Consider the following 21,371-nt stretch of genomic DNA (forward strand, 5'->3'; position numbering starts at 1 on the left):
GAGTTCCTGGCTGCATCAATGCAAAAATAGTGGGTTTTAAATCAGGTCCACAATGTTTTAGAGGGCCAGTGAGTCAAGAAAGCATTCCCCATCCCCCATCCTCATTCCAGAATACCCACACTCAAAAACTAACCCATGAAAATCACTCTGTGGAACTGTCACACCCAGGGCTTTTCTTGAGGCAGTACTGAATACCAGCACCTTTTCCATTGCTTGCTAGAAATGACCCCTGGTCCCCAAGTTTTAATAAAAGCTCAAGCTTTGCACACTCGGTGCTGCCTTTTCATGGATTCTGTAGCTGATTGCAAAGGGCCAGGCCAGTGGCGTATTAAGGTGGGGGGGGGGGCAGGGGGGGAGCAGTCTGACCTAGGTGCCATCTTGATGGGTGTGCCGGCTCCCGTCCTCCTCTCCACCCCCGCTCCTTTCCGAATCCCCCCCCCACCACGCAAGTGTGTCTCTTCCCTCATACCTCTTTAATTTTCCAGGCATGAGCAGTATCATGAACTTGCTGCCCGCGTCAGCTCTGACGTCACTTCTGGGTCCCGCACCTAGGAAGTGACATCAGACGGAGAGCCGACACGATGCGGGCAGCAAGTTTGTAATGCTGCTCACGGGAAAATGAAAGAAGCACGTAGAAGAGAAGAGAGTGGAGCGCCAGCACCCAGGGCGCCACGCACCCTTGCTACGTTACTGGGCCTGGCTACTGTGGGGCGAGTCCCTCAGTGATCACCCAACTTCTAAAGAATGGCCTTGTATTTGAGTACCTGAACTTTGCTAGGAAAAATTCACTGCCCCAAACAAAAAATATCCCTTGCAACTGCCAATACCTCCTTCAAAATTGCCCAGTTTTTAAATGTAACATCTGCAAACTGCCTCATTCCAGCAAACTACTCCCCCAACTGTTCCAACCCCCAAAACTAACTCCCACAACTGCCCCATCATCCTGCAAACTACCCTGCCCACAAGTGGTATAACACTCTAGAAACTGCCCCAACCCCACAACTACCCTCTGCAGTTGCCCCACTAACCCATAAGTTGCCCATCACCCAACTACTCTACATGTCATGGTCAAGACCAGGTTAAGCCACTGGCAAACTGCACACACTTTCCCCTGGATTCTATATATGGCACCCTAATTTGCTTAGCTAAATTTGGGAATGTGCCCAAGATGTGCACATGAGTGATTTAACAATCCCTTAACTAGTAATAGTTGGGTGCTATCAACCAATTATTGTAGTTAAGCGACATCAGACAAAAAATCCACCTGAGATTCAAACAGATGGTATCCAAGGCAACCAGCAATAATAAACAGTCTGGGCCCAATATTCTGTGCTATTAAGCCGGCCAGGAGCATCTCCTGGCTGGCCAAACAGCACATAGCTGGCTATCTGTTGATATTTAGCAGGAGATCGCCAACAATCTCCTGCTGAATATGCTGTTTGGTGGATAGACCAATGTCACACAACAGAAGAACATAAGAATTGTCATACTGGGACAGACCAAAGGTCCATCAAGCCCAGTATCCTGTTTTCAACAGTGGCCAACTCAGGTCCCAAGTAATAAAACAGATTTTATGCGGCTTATCCTAAGAATAAGCAGTGGATTTCCCCAAGCCATCTCAATAATGGCCTATGGACTTCTCTTTTAGGAAATTACCCAAACCTTTTTTAAACCCTGCTAAGCTCACTGATTTCACCACATTCTCTGGCAACAAATTCCAGAGTTTAATTACATGTTGAGTGAGGAAATATTTTCTCTGGTTTATTTTAAATCTACTAAATAGCAGCATCGCATGCCCGTCATCCTAGTATTTTTGGAAAGCATAAACAAGCAATTCACATCTACCCTTTCCACTCCACTCAGTATTTTATAGACCTCTATCATATTACTTCTGAGCTGTTTCTTCTCCAAGCTGAAGAGCCCTAGACGCTTTAGTCTTTTCTCACAGAGAAATCATCCCTTTCCCTTTTCTAATTCTGCAATATCTTTTTCGAGATATGGTGATCAGTCACCACCATTATTCATTGGCTGGCTGACTAAGTTCAATGGCCAGATAGAACTGCTAAACTATAGGCCCCCAAATGGGTATTCGGCAAGTCCCAGGTCACCCACATCTTAGCAAAAGAAGAGAACTCCCCTCCCCACAATTCCAGCAAATGATGCAGAGATCTATACTCCCTGATCTCCCAAGATATTATAAAAAAAAAGAAAAGATCTATCTTTCACTGTTATGAGTTGCAGCTGATGAATATCGGCTTAGCTGGCTATGTTTTGACCTGCCAAAAAAACCCCCTGGAAATTCAATATTAGTCACCAGATAAGGAGCTAGCATTGAATTTCCAGGTTCAATGTGCACCATGGAGACAACCGGTTATCTTCCACAGTCTGAATCAGAAGGTGACTGTTTACTGCACATTTGACAATGCAGGTTCTTCACAGAGCATGCAAGACTTTTGTGTTTTAGCATATCTGCCTGCATCAGGAGTCAAAATGCTTCTTATTTATGCGAGTCTGAGTTCCAAAGTGCCACTGAGCCTTGCATGCTCTATGAAGAACCTGTATTTGTCGAATTTGAAATAAACTTGGGTTATTTTATTATTACTGGTTGCTTTGGGCGCCAACTGTTTGAACTTCATTTTTTTTTGTTTGCTGTTTGCACTTTTTTCTTCTCCTATTTGGATTCCCAGTAAATTGTCACCAATTGTGATTTTCGCAGACATCTGGTTGCATGTGATTAGATAACATGTGTGCCCACTGGGACATACAAGGAAAATTGCTAGAGTACCTGAATGTAAACCTCTTAGGCTATAAGTGGTATATAAATGCTAAAAAATAAATCTTTCTGTTTCTCTGTGTGTATAAACATATATACAGTATATTACTTGCTTCTCAAAGACAAAAGACAGAAGGAGGAATTTTTTTTTCGCTCAGAGAATAGTTAAGCTCTGGAACGCGTTGCCAGAGGATGTGGTAAGAGCAGATAGCATAGCTGGTTTTAAGAAAGGTTTGGACAAGTTCCTGGAGGAAAAGTCCAGAGTCTGTTATTGAGAAAGACACGGGGGAAGCCACTGCTTGCCCTGGATCGGTAGCATGGAATGTTACTACTCCTTGGGGTTCTGGAATCTTTTGTTACTCTTTGGGATTCCAGAATCTTGCTATTCTTTTTGGACTGTGAATGGAATATTGCTACACCTTGGGTTTTGGCCAGGTACTAGTGACCTGGATTGGCCACTGTGAGAACGGTCTACTGGACTTGATGGACCTATGGTCTGACCCAGTAAGGCTATTCTTATGTTCTTATGACAGTAGGTGAAGCCTCACGTCTTACTGTTCCTCAAAAGAACTTTCTTTATTGCACAACTAAGGGGTATAGTTATCACTGTGGGCCACCATTAAGACAGGTTATTTTACCACTAGCTCAGTGTATCACAAACTGCATGCCACGGTGAGATTCCAGGTGTGCCATGAGAGGCCCGTCGTGTAAGCGAGTCAGCCAATGCTGGCACCTCTCCTCCTCACCAGCACTTCTCCTGCTCTCTGCACCTCACCGCCGGTGCAGTCATTTTAGGGTCAACAAGCTCAGGTCTATGTCTGGAGGGCCTTTGTGCATGCTCGGGACAGCGGCGTGATGATGTGACATTTGCATGACATCATCACATCATTGTTTGCGCATGTGCAGAGACCCTCCAGCTGCAGCCACGCGGCCTAGAAAAGTTTGCCAGACTATACCAGCTTGTACTATTTTAACACAGGTTTCATTTTATGCGTTGAGATGTGGTTACTAACACCTGAGTGTGAGGGAGTCTATAGGATGCTGCCCCTCTCCCTTAATAGCACTTCCTCACGGTGTTAGAGCTACCTTAAAACCCACATTCACATTGCATAGAAACATAGAAAGATGACATCAGATAAGGGCTACAGCCCATCAAGTCTGCCCACACTATTGACCCACCCTTTTAAGTCTAATGACCCACTTAAGTATAATTATAATTATACTGCCACTCTACTGACCCACTCTTTCAAGTCTATAGTGACCCTATTCCTTGGCATGACCCTCGTAGAGATCCCACATAGGTATCCCATTTATTCTTGAAGTCTGGGATGCTGCAGGCCTCGATCACCTGCACTGGAAGCTTGTTCCAATGCTCAATCACTCTTTCCGTGAAGAAGTACTTCCTGGCATCTCCACGAAACTTCCCTCCCCTGAGTTTGAGCGGATGTCCTCTTGTGGTCGAGGGTCCTTTGAGAAGAAAGATATCATCTTCTACCTCGACCCGTCCCTTGATGTACTTAAATGTCTCAATCATGTCTCCCCTCTCCCTACGCTCTTCGAGAGTGTAGAGCTGCAATTTGTTCAGTCTTTCTTCATACGAGAGACCCTTTAGCCCCAAGACCATCCTGGTGGCCATCCGCTGAACTGATTCAATTCTGAGCACATCTTTACGGTAATGTGGCCTCCAGAATTGCACACAGTATTCCAGATGAGGTCTCACCATGGCTCTGTACAATGGCATCATGACTTCAGGCTTCCTGTTGACGAAGCTTCTCTTGATACAACCTATCATCTGCCATGCCTTAGATGAAGCCTTCTCCACTTGAGTGGCAGTTTTCATGTCTGCACTGATGATTATTCCTAAGTCTCGTTCTGCCGTAGTCCTGGTTAAAGTTTCTCCATTCAAGGTGTAAGTTCTGCATGGATTTCCGTTTCCGAGATGCATGACCTTACATTTCTTGGCGTTGAAGCCCAGCTGCCAGATCGAGGACCAACTTTCTAAAGTACGCAGGTCATGCTCCATAATATCCTGTAGATTGTAGCCGTTTACTATATTGCATAGTTTGGCGACATCAGCGAATAAGGTTACCTTACCTTGAAGCCCTTGAGTCAGATCCCCAATGAATATGTTGAAGAGGAGTGGGCCCAGGACTGAACCCTGCGGCACTCCGCTGGTCACCTTCGACATTTTAGAGAGGGTACCCTTAACCACCACCTTCTGAAGTCTGCCACTTAGCCAATCTTTAACCCATGCAGTTAGTGTCTCTCCTAACCCCATCGATTCCATCTTGTTCAGCAGCCTGCGGTGTGGGACGCTGTCAAAAGCCTTGCTGAAGTCTAGGTATACGACGTCCAAGGACTCTCCCGAGTCCAGCCTTCTTGTTACCCAGTCAAAGAAGCTGATAAGATTGGACTGGCAAGACCTACCCTTGGTGAATCCATGTTGACTGGGATCCCGGAGATTTCCCTCATTCAAGATCGTATCTAATTTATGCTTAATTAGTGTTTCCATGAGTTTACACACTATTGAAGTGAGACTCACCGGTCTATAGTTCGCAGCCTCAGCCTTGCAACCCTTTTTATGCAGAGGAACGACGTTGGCTGTTTTCCAGTCCAACGGAACTTTCCCCGTACTTAGTGAGATATTGAAGAGCACGGCCAACGGTTCCGCCAGAACATCTCTCAATTCTCTGAGCACTCTTGGGTATAAATTGTCCGGTCCCATGGCCTTGTTCACCTTGAGCCTTGTCAGTTCGCTGTAGACATCTCCAGGTGTGAACTCAAAATTCTGAAACAGGTCTTCCGCGTTTTGTTTTGTCTTCAACTGTGGTCCGTGTCCCAATGCTTCGCAGATGAAGACTGAGCAGAAATAATCATTTAGTAGTTCGGCTTTTTCGGAATCCACCACCGCGTAGTTTCCGTCCGGTCGTCTAAGGCGTACTATACCGTCTGTGTTCCTTTTCTTATCACTAATATACCTGAAGAAGGATTTGTCCCCTTTTTTAATGTTTTTTGCCAGAGTTTCTTCCCCTCGAAGTTTGGCCTCCCTAACTGCTGTTTTGACCGCTGCAGACCTGGTCTTATATTCTACTTTAGTTTCTCTTCTCTGCGTACGTTTGTAGGAAAGAAATGCTTTTTTCTTCTCCTTAATGAGGTGCGAGATCTCCTCAGTGAACCATTGGGGTTTATTGTTTCTTTGTCGTTTATCTACCGATTTTATGTAGCTAGTTGCTTCGTGTATGGATGATTTCAGGTACGACCACATAGCTTCCACATTACCGGTCTATGCTTGGTCCTGCCACTACTACTATTACTTATCATTTCTATAGCGCTGAAAGGCATACACCAGGGGTGCCCAAAAGGTCGATCGCGATCGACCAGTCAATCGCAAAGGCAACGCGAGTCGATCATGGAGCCCATCCCCGATGCAACAGGCCAGCAGTAACTACGGAAGTGCTGGGCATGCCAGCCTCCCCCCCACCCCCGATGTTAATTCTGATGTCGGAGAGGAAGTTCTGGGCCAGCCAATCGATGCCTGACTGGCCTGGAACTCCCTCTCTGATGTCAGAATTGACGTCGGGGGGAAGGCTGCGGCGTCAGGAAACAGGGAGAACTCAGCGGCAATGGCGGTGGTGGTTTGGGGGCCTTTTTACAGATGTCAGCGGTGGCTTGGGGGCCTGTTTCCAGACGACAGCCTTGGTGATGGCTTGGGGAGAAAAAAAGGAAGACAGAAAGACAGGGAGGCAGAATGGGGAGACAGAAAGATAGACAGGGAGATAAAAAGAAAGAAAGGGGGCAAGGAGACAAAGAAAGAAAGGGGAGGGGGCAGGGAGAGAGGAAGGAAAAGTTGGATTCATGGAAGGACAGAGATGTTGGTTGGGGAATGGAATGAGGTCTAGAGGAGACGAAGCATGCAGGAGACAGAAAGGAGGGAAGAAATATTGCATGCACAGTCAGAAGAAGAAAGTGCAACCAGAAACTCATGAAATCACCAGATAACAAAGGTAGGAAAAATGATTTTATTTTAAATTTAGTGATCAAAATGTGTCCATTTTGATAATTTATATCTGCTGTCTATATTTTGCGCTATGGACCCCTTTTACTAAACCCCAGTAGTGGATTTTAGCGCAGGGAGCCTATGAGCATAGAGAGCAATGCGGGGCATTCAGCGTAGCTCCCTGCGCTAAAAACTGCTATTGCGGTTTAGTTAAAAGGGAGAGGGTATATTTGTCTATTTTTGTATAGTTGTTACTGAGGTGACATTACATATTTTAAAGTCATCTGCCTTGACCCATTTGAACCCCCTCCCCCCCAAATATAAATGATAATTAACATTTTCTCTGTGTACAGTGTGCTTCGTGTTTTTTAAAATTTTATTGTTGGTAGATCATTTTGACTTGGTCATTTTAAAAGTAGCTAGCAAGCCAAAAAAGTGTGGGCACCCCTGGCATACACAGTGTTGTACATTTAAAATTCAATAGACCAGTGTCTCTCAAAATTGTGTGATTCCGGGTGTGCCACGAAAGATTCCAGAATTTTACTTTATTTTAAAAAATTCCCTTCATAAGTACACACTAGGCTAGATGACATATATGTCGCATACGTAAGAGTCTGTCAATGTTTTGAGTGTCTGTGTGTGTGAGGATACAACCGCCCAGACAAGCATCATTCTTTGACGTGATTGGTCCTTGGAAACTAACGGCAAGTAATTTTATTTATTTTTTTATGCAGTAGTTGTCCTAACTTGTGCAATAAGGCAATCGAGGCTTTGTTACTGTTTGAATCATCTTATCTTTGGGGACTCGGAGTTTCAGCTCTGACAGAAACTAAATTGAAAAAAAAAAAAAAGAGAACGACTGCAGATGGTGGATGATGAAATGCATGTTTGCTTATTGACTATCAAGCTGTGTTTTGAGTTAATTTTCATGCAAAAACAAGCACATCCATCGCATTGATTAGCAATTCTATTCTATCTACTGTACTTTCACTATTCTTACAATTACTCAAGCATAGCTTAAAGAACTTTAAATAAATAACTCTCAAGTGTAATTTTTTGTTGGTTTTGCAATTTTATAATTTCACTTATAACATGCTGTGGAAAAACAGTCGCTCCATTTAGTGTGCCAGAGCTAAAAAAAAGTTTGAGAGACACTGCAATAGGCGATCCCTTCTCAGAAGACACTGAAGTTAACAGTAAAATAGCATCTCCTAATGGTAGCCTGCATTGATACCTTCACCCCTAAATCCTGAAAGGGTTTACAGTACTGCTCTCTGAATTCAGCTAATATTCATTTTAAGTTTAAAAAAAAAAAATTCAACTCTTCCTAAGAATGTCTTACACTACAAAAGCAAAAGACACTAAAGAAAGACAAATTTTCCTCTGAGGCTCTCTCTCATCTGCAGGCCTTATATCATCTTTTGTACTTTGAAAAGATTTCACCCTGCTTCAGAAGGCAAACAGCAAAGAGTTGATCTGGGGAGAAGCCAATATGAGTAAAGAGTAGCCCAAAGCACCTTCCATGTCGACAGGCAGCATAAACTGTCCCCTCCTCACTGCCAACTACAAAGTTATTGACGTCTCCTGTTGGGAAAGCCATTCCGGTGACTGCTACAGGCTTCGATTTATTGTACTGAAGCTCCATGCTCTCCTAGAAGGGAGGGGTAAGGGTGAGAACAAAACAAGCAAACAAACAAACAAAAAAAACATGCACATTGGCACAGTTACTCATTTCAGAATGATTATTTTCTGAGCGGGATGTCAATGAGAAATCATTTGGGCTGTATTATTTTTCTTCACAGAGAATTACAGGGAGAAAGCAGATGAGGTCAGATAGCGTGATGCTGGCGTTTTCCAACGCTCCGTTTTTATAGGCTTCCTATCAGCTGGAACGTGTCAGTCTGCACTGCGTCTTTAAGTTAGACAGAGATGACAGGTGAGAATTTTTAAAAACTAATGGCGCAGAAGCAAAAGATAATACCTTAATGGCTACACTTGTCAGCCTCGGGCTGCAATAAACCACACAATACCCCTACATCTACAAACATTCTGGAAATCAATTGTTCGGTGAGAGGCAGAGCGAATATCAGATACAGCAGTGGTTCCCAACCCTGTCCTGGAGGACCCCCAGGCCAATCGGGTTTTCAGGCTAGCCCTAGTGAATATGCATGGAGCAGATTTGCATACCTGTCACTTCCACTATATGCAAATCTCTCTCATGCATATTCATTAGGGCTAGCCTGAAAACCTGATTGGCCTGATGGTCCTCCAGGACAGGGTTGGGAACCACTGAGATACAGTGAGCACATTAATAAACGTACTGGGCAGTACTGGGCAGACTTGCACGGTCTGTGTCTGTATATGGCCGTTTGATGGAGGATGGGCTGGGGAGGGCTTCAATGGCTGGGAGGGTGTAGATGAGCTGGAGTAAGTCTTAACAGAGATTTCGGCAGTTGGAACCCAAGCACAGTACAGGGTAGAGCTTTGGATTCTTGCCCAGAAATAGCTAAGAAGAAAAAATTTTAAAAATTTAAATTGAATCAGGTTGGGCAGACTGGATGGACCATTCGGGCCTTTATCTGCCGTCATCTACTATGTTACTATGTTTATGTGAACGCCAGGGAAAGTAAACAGCAGATTTCATTTGAGCAAAGCAGAAGAGCCGGTGGAAATATCCTGTTGGGAGGAATTTCTGCCAGCTTCTTGGGACACCAGAAGCAGATTGTAGCACAACGCAGTTTTATTTTATTGCATTGAAAATGTGACTCAGTGGTCTCAAACTTGTGGCCCGGGGGCCACATGCGGCCCGCCAGGTACTATTTTGAGGCCCTCGAAATGCTTATCATAATCACAAAAGTAAAATAAAACAGTTTCTTGATCATATGTCTCTTTAGCTATAAATTACAATATTATTAATAAGACTTAGCCAAAAGGAAAGATTTATAAACTATAAAGAGTTTTACCTTATGCAAAATTGTCATTTCTTTAATAAGACATTAACTATTTTTTTCTGAGGCCCTCCAAGTACCTACAAATCCAAAATGTGGTCCTGCAAAGGGTTTGAGTTGGAGACCACTGATGTGACTGAAATATTTTGGCCTGCCGGGACAGTGATTCTCAACTCGGTCCTGGAGCGCCCCCTTGCCAGTCAGGTTTTCAGGATATCCACAATGAATTTGCATAAACTTGATTTGCATGCACTGCCTCCTTTATATGCAAATTTATTTCATGCATATTCATTGGGGATATCCTGAAAACCTGACTGGCAAGGGGGTGCTCCAGGACCGAGTTGAGAAACACTGTGCTAAGACACAAGGATGAGAGGATATTCGTTACACTTTAGTATGGGGATCTCAAAGTCCCTCCTTGAGGGCCGCAATCCAGTCGGATTTTCAGGATTTCCCCAATGAATATGCATTGAAAGCGGTGCATGCACATAGATCTCATGCATATTCATTGGGGAAATCCTGAAAACCCGAATGGATTGCGGCCCTCAAGGAGGGACTTTGAGACCCCTGCTGAGTTTAGTAGGACTGATGCAAGCAAATCAGGTACAGACCTTCAGTTTTGCGTCTCCTCACTTAAGGAGTGTGTCCTGTTTAATATGTGAGGTATTGTTTGAGGATATAATGAACCTGCTCTTGCATGCTGCTAGGAGAGAGGTGCTCCAGATTGGCAACTTAAAAAAAAGTTTGCAAATAAATTCATTTTCAGGCCTGTAAACTCCTCCCTTCTGAGATTTTGGTAATTAAGCATTGTGATCACTTCTAAACGGTTCATAGTCATTCGCGCGCAGGACTTCGGCATGCTGACATTGCAGCGCAGACAATTCGGCGCAAGACCCCACTGCGCCGCCTAAAAAGTTATTTTTAAAGAGCTCTGACGCGGAGTGTGGAGAGGGAACCCCCCAGTTTACTTCATACTCTTCACACTACCATTGGGGGGTCGTTGGGGGGGAGGGTTGGGACCTCCATTATAGAGTAAACTTAACCTTTTTCTGATTTTTTAGGAAAAAGTTAAGTTTTCTCTATAATGTGGGGGATTGCACCCCCCCAACGGCAGCGCGAAGAGTATGAAGTAAAGTGTGTGGGGGGGTTCCCCCCACACCCCTGTCAGAGCTCTTTAAAAGTAACTTTTTAGGCGGTGCACTGGGGTCTTGCGCCAAATTGTCTGCGTTGCAATGTCGGCGCGCCAAAGTCTCGTGCGCTTTTGTCCCGTCACCTTTCTACACTGCCACTCCTAAAAAGATGCAGTAAAAACACATAAAAAGTGTAAACGTTTATGCAATGACAGTTCCTTGAGTCCACGTGACTATCACGACCTATTGTTTTGCTTTGATTGCAGCTGCTCTTTGATGCTCCCCAGATGCTGCCACCCTAGGGCAGGGGTAGGCAATTCCGGTCCTCGAGAGCCACAGGCAGGTCAGGTTTTCAGGATAACCACAATGAACATGCATGAGATGGATTTGCATGCACTACTTCCTTGAGATGCAAATCTATCTCATGCATATTTATTGTGGATATCCTGAAAACGTGACCTGCCTGTGGCTCTCGAGGACTGGAATTGCCTACCCCTTGCCCTAGGTGAACACCTATTCTGCCTAATGGTTAAAAGCCTGCTCTGCATATCAAGATGCAGTGCTCCAAATTGAACAGTGCTCCATTGAACGTCAGCAAATGAAATGATGTACTAATGGTGTGCCATGACAATGACAGTGGTAGAGCCCACAAATGCCATCGTTGCCTTTCCGTTCATCCTGCCCCCACACCCCGGCATCATCGCCTTCCCTCTATACAATCGTCATCCTGCTACTGGGATTGCTCTAGGCTGGCTGGAGAAATTGGACAAGAAGCATTTTATACCCGCGGCCTTCTCCTCTGTTGGCATCCCTGTGAAAACAGAACGGAGCAAGGCTCTGTGGACTTATGAGAACGGCTGGCCTGTGTGCTTCGAGGTGGCTGAGATGGAACAGCAGCAGAGGTGGAAGCAGCAGTGGGTAAAATGCTTCTGTCGTTATCGCTTTCTGTCTGTGGGATGGGGTGCCAGAGAGGCTGGAGGCAGTGGGTTAGTAAGGGGGATGGTCCACCCCGGGCGCCATCTTGGTGGGGGTGCCGGCACTCGTCCTTCTCACCACCCCCCTGTTCTTTCCCTACCCCCACTGCTGTATGCTCGTGTGCGCCCCTTCCCTTCCCCCGTACCTATTTAATGTTTCCCTGCACAAGCAGCAACTCCCAACCTGCTGCTCGGGGGCTCTTCCTCTGACTTCACTTCCTCGGCCCGCGCCTAGGAAGTGACATCGGAGGAAGAGCCAACACTGGCGCAAGCAGCAGGCTGTGGTTGCTGCTCGCACCAGGTATGTTTAAAGGGGTATGGGGAAAGGGAAGGGGCGGGGAAGGAGAGGATGGGGTGGGATGGAGAAGAGATCGGGGAGTGGTGCCACCAATCTGGGCACCTCTCATGCCCACAACGCCACTGGCTGGAGGAGAAAAGAAAGACAACTTTTGCTGTGTAGTACAGCAGCAGTGGCATGTCCCCTCGTCTGCCTGCTAGTGGTCACAGCTTCAGATCACGTCACGATATGTTCGCCTATGGCCTGCTCTTACTATTGGAAACTAAGCAGGGTCACACCTGGATGGGAGACCACTTGGGAATAGGCCGAGGGGTCTTATGTTGAGCAGAGGTGATATAGTGGAGCCACACACTGCATGGGAGAAGGCAATGGCAAGCCACTCCTGTAACAAGACAAAGAATTATCCAACGAGTCTGCAGTGAAAGGCGAACACCAAAAACAAGAAAGAAACTGCAGATGGGAATGTACAAGGACAGGAATCTTAATTTTCAAAAAACCATATAAATTTGTAATCCTTTAAAAATGTCTCTCATATACATGGAATATGGACCCTACACGGTCCGTGTTTCGGAGAAACCCTTCTTCCTCAGGGGTCCTATTGAAGAATGAAGAGAAATTGCATAAAATGTGATGACGTAGAGCTTGGTGCCACCAGCAGTGAATGTGATGTGTGAAGCTGAATGAGTGAACAATGGTGCAAACATAAAGACTGTGACAGAATTGTGTAGAAAGATTGGACCTGAACCCATTCAGAAAATGATGAAATGAAATGAAATTAATTAAATGATAATGCTGAAGAGTGGTGGGTGATGGTTAAGTGGTTAGGTAGTTAAAGAGTTAAGGAGCAAGATGAGACCAGGCAAGTGTGGTGCCTCAGGTGCAATATTGCTAAAACTGGAATATTTGTTAACAACCACTCCTGTACTCTGCTGTGAAACATTACAGGGTGGATTCCTCACTGTGTGTGTTGCCATGACTTGTGGCATAACACAGGCCAATAAAAACAATTTTTTTTCTTGGTGCCTTGGGTTTTTCGACCTGTGCCTGGGGTTATTTGGGGCACTGATTCAGAAAATTGCATTGGATAGACTGCATCAACTCTAGTTTCTTAGATATGGTTGAATTTTTTAATTATTTTTTTTTTTCCCACTATTTAAAAGATCTCTTCTGCAGAATTGGGATGTCATAATAAGCTTTCGTTTTTTTGAATAGGAAATTTATGTATTTGTTTTTTTGTGTGTGTATAATGACCTTCGTTTCACAACGGTACCGTAACTAAAGTGCGCCGGACAAAAACACACTAACAATCCCGTGCAGGACTTATGCGCATGGCCTTAAAACAATTCCTGTTAGCGGTCTGAGGAGTGTGTGTGGGGGGGGGGAACCCTCCCAGTAAACGTACAAGTGTTCATGCTTCCGTTGGGGGTATCTGTTGGAGGGAGTGGGGGAGGGACCCCCATTCATTACAGTGGAAACTGCCGTTTTCCCTCGTTTTTGGGGTATTCGGCAGTTTCAGTGTAGTGAGGGGGGTTCCCCCCCACACCCCTCCAAAGGGGAGCACGAACACTTGTAAATTTAGTGGAGGGGGGTTCCCCCACATTCCCTTCAGAGTGCTTACAGGAACTGTTTTAAGGCGGAGCGCATAAGTCCTGCGCTGGTTTGTCAGCGTGTTTTTGTCTGGCACGGTTTTGACGTGTCACCTTCAGAACTGTTTGTCTACTTCCTTTATTATAATGCACACTGGCATAAAAATATAAAGCTCAAATGTCAAAATCGCCTTTGGTTTGTTATATTACATAAGTATGTGCAAAAAATTTAGATGGTAAACATGATTTTTGATACATAAATTTGTATTGCATAGATTTAAATTCTAATGGGTTTTTCAACTTTGGTCCTCTTTTACAAAGGCGCGCTAAGTGTTTTAGCGCGGATTTACTAATGCGTCCATAGGATAACATACATGCGTTAGCGTTTAGCGTGCGCTAACCAGCTTAGCGCACCTTCGTAAAAGACGGGGTTTGTCTTCTGTTACCTGGTTTGTGTTTTTGCATACAAGTTCGCATAGGATTGCAGGATATGCGGAATATAAATGTTTAAATATAGTGAGAGTGTTTAACTATTTCCAAATGAAGGTCGGAATTTTCGATGGTCCACAGATTAGTCAGCTTATAAATGACTTACATTTCATAGCATCAATGAATCAAATTGAATCATGTGCCTGGTCTTCATTTGTTCTTGTTGCAAAAAACTTTCTTGTCAACAAGAAGGCAGACAATGTCACACAATTAGTAGAGGATATGCTCTTTCATTTCAACAGGCTTGGCTGTAACATGAGTATTATAGTTCATTATCTGCACAGTCACTTAGATCGCTTTCCAGAGAACCTTGTGGACTTAAGCGAAGAGCAAGATGAAAGATTTCATCAAGTCATAAAAACAATGGAAGCCAGATACCAAGGAAATGGGATGCACACATGATGGCAGACTATTATTGGAATCTTATGCGGGATTGTCCTGGCAGATTCCCACTCACGGAACTCTTACAAAAGGAGCTTCTTGTGTGTCGAATGACTGGAAAGTTTGTATCATAAACTTGTGGTATCATAAACTTTTGGTATGAGATAAATAGATTTTCTGTTTCCTTCATGCTTTTCAGCAGACTGCGTCCTAGAGGTCTGTATGTGGTTTGCCAAGTTTTAATATTATTTTAATATTAATAAAGTCCATCATTTCTCCACATTGTTTTTTGCTTCTTCTTGGATTTGTCTGTGGAGATCATTGAGTCAATTCTCTTGTTTTCATCTGGACTTTGACCCACTATGGCCTTTCAAGCTTGGGACCATATACTAAGGGGTCCTTTTATCAAGCTGCGGTAGGGGTTTAACGCGCGTAATACCGCGCGTTAAACCACCTGCCGCGCTAGATGCTAATGCCTGCATTGAGCAGGCATTAGTTTTATAGCCGGCTGCGGGGGTTAGCACATGATAAAATGTCCGACGCACTAACACCGCTAGCGCGGCTTGATAAAAGGAGCCCAAAGTTTCCCTGAGGAACGCTTAAAGAATCTCTAACAAGACTTCCCACCGATGGAAGCTGAGGATTATGTACCTTCCCTTTTGGAACAATGGAAGGACATTATCCAACTAAATAAAGAAGTCATCAGAATGGATCTATACTCTACGTTTCTCTTGGAATACTGTAGAAAACCTAAGAAAGGGTCCAGGGTCCAAAGCTTTTCAGTGGACTGCGTCCTAGAGGATTTTATGTGGTTTGCCAAATTTTAATATTATTTTAATATTAATAAAGTCCATCTCAGGAACATCATTTCTCCACATTGTTTTTGTTTCTACATTAATTTAAACACTACTTTAAAATATCCTGATTTTTAATGGGCAAGCATAGTGAAGAGTGGTATATGGCATATGTTCTATATCTCAAAAGCTAGAGTAGATAGGAGAAAACTGGTGCCATTTTTGGAATCAGCAGGTCAAATATACCCAGAAACAGGTCCAACATTTGAGGCACCAAAATGAGTATTGACCAGTGCCATTATGATATGCACAAAAGGGACACAGAATGGAAGGAAAGTTGCAGTAATCATGCCCAGAGGATAAGTGAAAAGATGATTTCCACCATTCTGTTCTTGTATTGCTGCCTACCTTGGTTACCGAATGCAAACACTGACTATGCTTTCCAGCTTTGCTGGGTGTCAGTACTACTGAGATGGCACTTGGGAGGGCTTTATCCTGCGAGACGAGGAACTACAGTTATCTTAAACAATGCTGCAGAGTAAATAAAATGCATACCACAGGCGACTTCTAAAATAACTATGGTTTAAAGATGGATTATTTCATTTTCACTTGAAACTGACCTGTGTATTAAAGTATTATCGTAATTACATGATTTGTGGTAAAGGAAATGGGGTTTGGCTGTTTAAAGAGAATGCTTAAAGCAAGCTGAACGCTTTCAAGTGCCTCTGCTAGTTTAACAAAGCTTGTGTGTAGAGAGAGAGTGAGACAGAGTGAGAAAAAGCATGAGAGAGAGTGTGAGAGAGCATGAGAGAGAGCATGAGAGAGTGTGAGAGAGAGAGCGTGAGAGTGAGAGAGAGTGTGTGTGAGAGAGAGAGCATGAGAGTGAGAGTGTGAGACAGAGCATGAGAGAGTGAGAAAGCGAGCAAGCATGAGAGCATGAGAGGGAGTGAGAGAGCGTGAGAGAGCATGAGAGAGTGTGAGAGAGAGCGTGAGAGTGAGAGAGAGCGAGAGAGAGTGTGTGTGTGAGAGAGAGCATGAGAGTGAGAGAGTGTGAGAGAGAGCATGAGAGAGTGAGAAAGTGAGCGAGCATGAGAGGGAGTGAGAGAGAGAGTGAGAGAGCATGAGAGAGCAAGAAAGAGCGAGAGAAAGAGAGAGCGTGAGAGTGAGAGAGAGCGAGAGTGAGAACGAGAGAGAGCGAGAGAGAGAGAGAGAGAGAGAGCGTGAAGCTGGGAGTAGGGCAGATGCTGATATGTGCAGCTTTAGTGTTGACAATAAATGCTTAGGGATGTACCCTCCCCCCAAATAGACACACACAGTGCTATTGACGCCTAAAATGGCATCAACTATGCCAGTGCCTTCAGTACTTTTTGAAGGGACAGAAATGGAAGGAAAACATTCCAGCTTGCTTTACACTTTCTCTTAGAAAAAGTGTGTGTGTGTGTGTGTGTGTGTAGGGGGGGGGGGTAAGTGTTTATTTCAATACGATTTAGCACAGTAGAGCCCCAGATTAGTCATATTCAAATTTAAATCACTCATTGGCCAAACACGAAAAATGTATTTGGGGCACTATTTGGGACCAAATTGAATACAAATACAGTGGTACCTCGGTTTACGAGCGCCCCCCCCCCCCCCCGTGATCTGGCACCCTCCCCCCTGCGATCCGGCACCCTTCCCCTGAGATCCGGCACCCCCCTCCAATGCGATCCGGCACCCTCATGACGCGATTGGGCACCCCCCGCCGTGATTCTGCACCCCCCCGACACTATTGGGCACCCCTCCACCATGATTGGGCACCCCCCGCCGCTTCTTACTATCATCTGGGCTCTGGCACCGGCATGTCCTATGCTTGGTGCCGGTGCCTGAAGATCGGCCTCCTCTTCTGCTGGGCCTTGAGCATCTGCGCATGCTCAAGGCCTGCGAGTTCACGTTCTGAACGTGAACTCACACACCTTGAGCATGCGCAGATGCTCAAGGCCCAGCAGAAGAGGAGGCCGATCTTCGGGCACTGACACCAAGCACAGGACATACCGGTGCTGGTGCCGGTGCCCAGATGACAGTAAGAAGCGGCGGGGGGGGGGGGGCAATCATGGCAGGGGGGTGCCCAATCGCGTCGGGGAGGGTGTTGGATCGCAGGGGGGATCTTTGGGGGGAACAATGCCGGTTCTCATGGGGGGGGGGGGGAACCTATCAAAGCGAGTTTCTATTATTTCCTATGAGGAAACTCGCTTTGATAAACGAACATTTTGGATTACGAGCATGCTCCTGGAACGGATTATGCTCGTAATCCAAGGTACCACTGTACTGTATTTGGTATAGCTCTAACAATAATACATTTGTATTTAAAAAAAAATTTCCTATCAGCATTTACACCTATTTCAAATAATGTGTGTCAGCTAACTGCTTGTTTGGACTTTGGATACAGAGGAATGATTGAAGAGGCAATTCTGCTCACCTCTTTAATATTTAAAAACCACTTAAACAGTCCAAATGTTTGAATTTTGCTGCTTGGAGACTTGCTTGACTCCTCGTAGACTTTTATTATATTGATCTCTTCTCTTGGTAAATTTGATAGGGTAACTTATTCATATGTTCAACTGCCCTTGGTACCTATAGAGGCCAGAATTCTGTTTGAACTATACTGCACAATTTTTAAAATCTTATAGGGAATGGCTCGATCTTGTATGCATGAGTCAATCTGTGTTTCAAATTTATCAAACAAATATTGACTATGATATTCGTTGAGGTTGATTTTTCCAGACCCTAGGGGAGGTAAAATCTACTAAGATTTTTACCTCCTCGGCACTCGATCAAGTGCCTGGAACTTGTCATTTATCTTCAAATCTGAGACCAACTATGGACTCCTTTTACGAAGCTGCGCTAGTGGTTTAACACGCGTAATAGCGCATGCTAATTTGCCGGCCGCGCTGGCCGCTATTGCCTCTGCTTGAGCAGGCGGTAGTTTTTCAGCTAGCGCGGGGGTTAGCGTGCGCTAAAAATGTGCCTGCGATAAAGCCGCTAATGCGGCTTCGTAAAAGGAGGCCTACATGTCTTAACTGCAATGTTTTGTGAGTACATTAGCTCTCAATAAATAATACCTCAGTGAATTAAATCTTATTCTTAGGCTTTATTTAACCACCTATTTCACTACTGACTTTTGAATACTTCCAGGTGCCTGACTTAGCTGCTTCTTTGCACTCCAAACTCATTTGGGAATAAGTGGAATACACTTCTCCCTCCGTATCCGCTGTGATAGGGGATTAACAGAACCACAAATACAGAATAACCGTGAATATCTTTTTCATATGTTATTCGCTGATTTCTATTAAAAACCATCATGAATATAGTGAAACCGTGAATAACATGGTGGGAGATCTGGCCTGTTCCTGAAGGAGAGGCAAAACATGGTAAAGAAAGTATCGGGAATCAGCGATTTCTCTACACAAGCTGATGTAATTTGGGGGAGGAACCAGCAAGCTAAAAACCGTGAATAATCGAAACTGCGAATGCTGAAACTGCGAATACAGAGGGAGAAGTGTATAAGAGAAGAATACATTCTTCTATGTGTGTGATTTTGAATTGATGGAATCTACTTCATTGCTTCATGAGAGATGGTCTATAATAAAGCAAATCAAATCATTTTTAATTTATGGAAAAAAATTCTTATTACACCTAGCCTACGTTTCCTTGTGCTAATACATTAATGGCCTTCAACAAATTATCATCTGGTAACATAACATAGTAACATAGTAGATGACGGCAGATAAAGACCCGAATGGTCCATGCAGTCTGCCCAACCTGATTCAATTTAAATTTTTATTTTTTCTTCTTAGCTATTTCTGGGCAAGAATCCAAAGCTTTACCCGGTACTGTGCTTGGGTTCCAACTGCCGAAATCTCTGTTAAGACTTACTCCAGCCCATCTACACCCTCCCAGCCATTGAAGCCCTCCCCTGCCCATCCTCCACCAAACGGCCAGACACAGACACAGACCGTGCAAGTCTGCCCAGTAACTGGCCTAGTTCAATATTTAATATTATTTTCTGATTTCTGAATGTTGGAGAGCTGCTCCTGGGTTACCCTTTTTTGTCCACTAAAGGATGCATTTTATTTTGACCATACATATGAAAGTATTAAAAGCTGTGGGAAAAAAAAAGGATCCCCACAGTTTACAGTCGCTCTAATGGCTGCCGCTGTTGTACCTGCCCCAAAGTTCATAGAGATTTAAAGGGCTTAGGGGCTTTTGATGCGTGGCAACCGCTAGCATGGCAGGGCAGCGGCACGGCATGGCAGCCGCTAGCACAGCTTTGGGGTGGTGGTGGTACATTTGTCAAAGATACCTAGATCTCAGTAGCTAGGTTTCTTCTTTGGCAAATATAATTTCTTTTCTGTGTAACAAGGAACTCACCTGTGGTGTTGAGAGCATATCTAGACTCCAAGAGCACATCTTGCCATCCGTGGAGACAGTGATGAGATTGTGGGCATTCTGTGTTCCGACAACATTTACACAATACACTGGATGCTGAAAGCAGAGTGACACTGAATATTATAAAATCTGGCTAAATTACAGCCTCTGAATTATTAACATATTACTGGTTCACAGTTGGAGACATAATTTCAAAGCATATGTGTAAGAACTACATTTTCTAAAGTTCTTTTTTATTTTATTGATGCAAAAACCTCTATCTATCAATCAAAATAGAATCCCTTTTGAGGGTCAATATTTAAAAAAAAACAACTGAGCTGTCACCTAAATTTGTGCCATATTTTCAGCCAAACTTAGGGCTCCTTTTACAAAGGCATGCTAAGTGTTTTAGCACACTCTAAAGGCCTCTTTTCCAAAGCCGCGCTAGCGGCTGTCGTGCAGCAACAGCCCCGAAGCCCTTTAAATCTTTATGGGCTTCAGGGCCATTAGCACAGCACAGCTGCCAGTGTGGCTTTGTAAAAGAGGCTGTAAATCTACGCATGCGCTAAACGCTAACGCATGCATGTTAGTCTATGGATGCGTTAGCGTTTAGCGCATGTGTAGACGTAGTGCACGCTAAAATGGCTAACGCGCTTTTGTAAAACAGGGTCTTAGTAGCCTAAAGTTTCAGATAACTATTCATCTTAATCTAGGAGCTCAAAAGTTAGGCTTATAAATTTAAGCTTGAAATTAATTTGGCTACATTTATGAGCCTAACTTAGGAGGCTGCTGCTGAAAATCAGTGCTAAGCTCCTAGCTTTTCCTCTACCCTTAATCTGCCCATTTCCACCCACTTTTAATGCTCTTAAATTTAGGAGTTTAATGATTTTTAAATTTAGACACTCAACCTTTCAAAGAGGTCAATTTAGAAGCTTTGCAGGATATTACCTTGCTCCCGTTTTACAAAGCTGTGGGAAAAGCTAGCCCAGGGGTGTCCAATGTCGGTCCTCGAGGGCCGCAATCCAGTCGGGTTTTCAGGATTTCCCCAATGAATATGCATGAGATCTATTAGCATACAATGAAAGCAGTGCATGCAAATAGACCTCATGTATATTCATTGGGGAAATCCTGAAAATCCGACTGGACTGCAGCCCTCGAGGACCGACATTGGACACCCCTGAGCTAGCCTTACCACGCTCATATGCGGATCTTTCCCCCACATGAAGGCCATTTCTACCACAGCCTTGAATTGATGTTGCTAATAACAAAAATTAGCATGTGAACCCTTACCACTACTTCTTTTGTAGGCTGTAAGGGCTCACAGACCAATCCTGTACTAATCAGCGTGTAGCAATGATGATGCACTAACTCAGTGGTAGGGAACTCCGGTCCTCGAGAGTCGTATTCCAGTCGGGTTTTCAGGATTTCCCCAATGAATATGCATGAGATCTATTAGCATACAATGAAAGCAGTGCATGCAAATAGATCTCATGCATATTCATTTTTCAAAGAGGTCAAAGCAGATGACTCTATGCACTTTCACCTCAGTAACAACCATACAAAAATAGACAAATACCCACCCCCTCTCTTTTTACTAAAC

At 44.3% G+C, this 21,371-nt stretch overlaps 1 protein-coding gene across 4 annotated transcripts in view; it reads right to left on the reverse strand.

Annotated features, from left to right (window-relative positions):
* The window catches only part of DYNC1I1 (dynein cytoplasmic 1 intermediate chain 1), a 587,025-nt gene that overhangs the window by 180,782 nt on the left and 384,872 nt on the right, over positions 1-21,371 (reverse strand). For all 4 annotated transcript variants that reach the window (XM_033931086.1, XM_033931087.1, XM_033931085.1 and 1 more), the window contains 2 exons: positions 19,775-19,888; positions 8,288-8,421 (listed from right to left, as the gene is read on the reverse strand). In XM_033931086.1, the coding sequence (XP_033786977.1) occupies positions 8,288-8,421; positions 19,775-19,888 (248 nt within the window). The remainder of the gene's footprint in view (positions 1-8,287; positions 8,422-19,774; positions 19,889-21,371) is intronic.

The sequence above is a fragment of the Geotrypetes seraphini genome, chromosome 2, assembly GCF_902459505.1.
Source record: "Geotrypetes seraphini chromosome 2, aGeoSer1.1, whole genome shotgun sequence".
Lineage (NCBI taxonomy): Eukaryota > Metazoa > Chordata > Amphibia > Gymnophiona > Dermophiidae > Geotrypetes > Geotrypetes seraphini.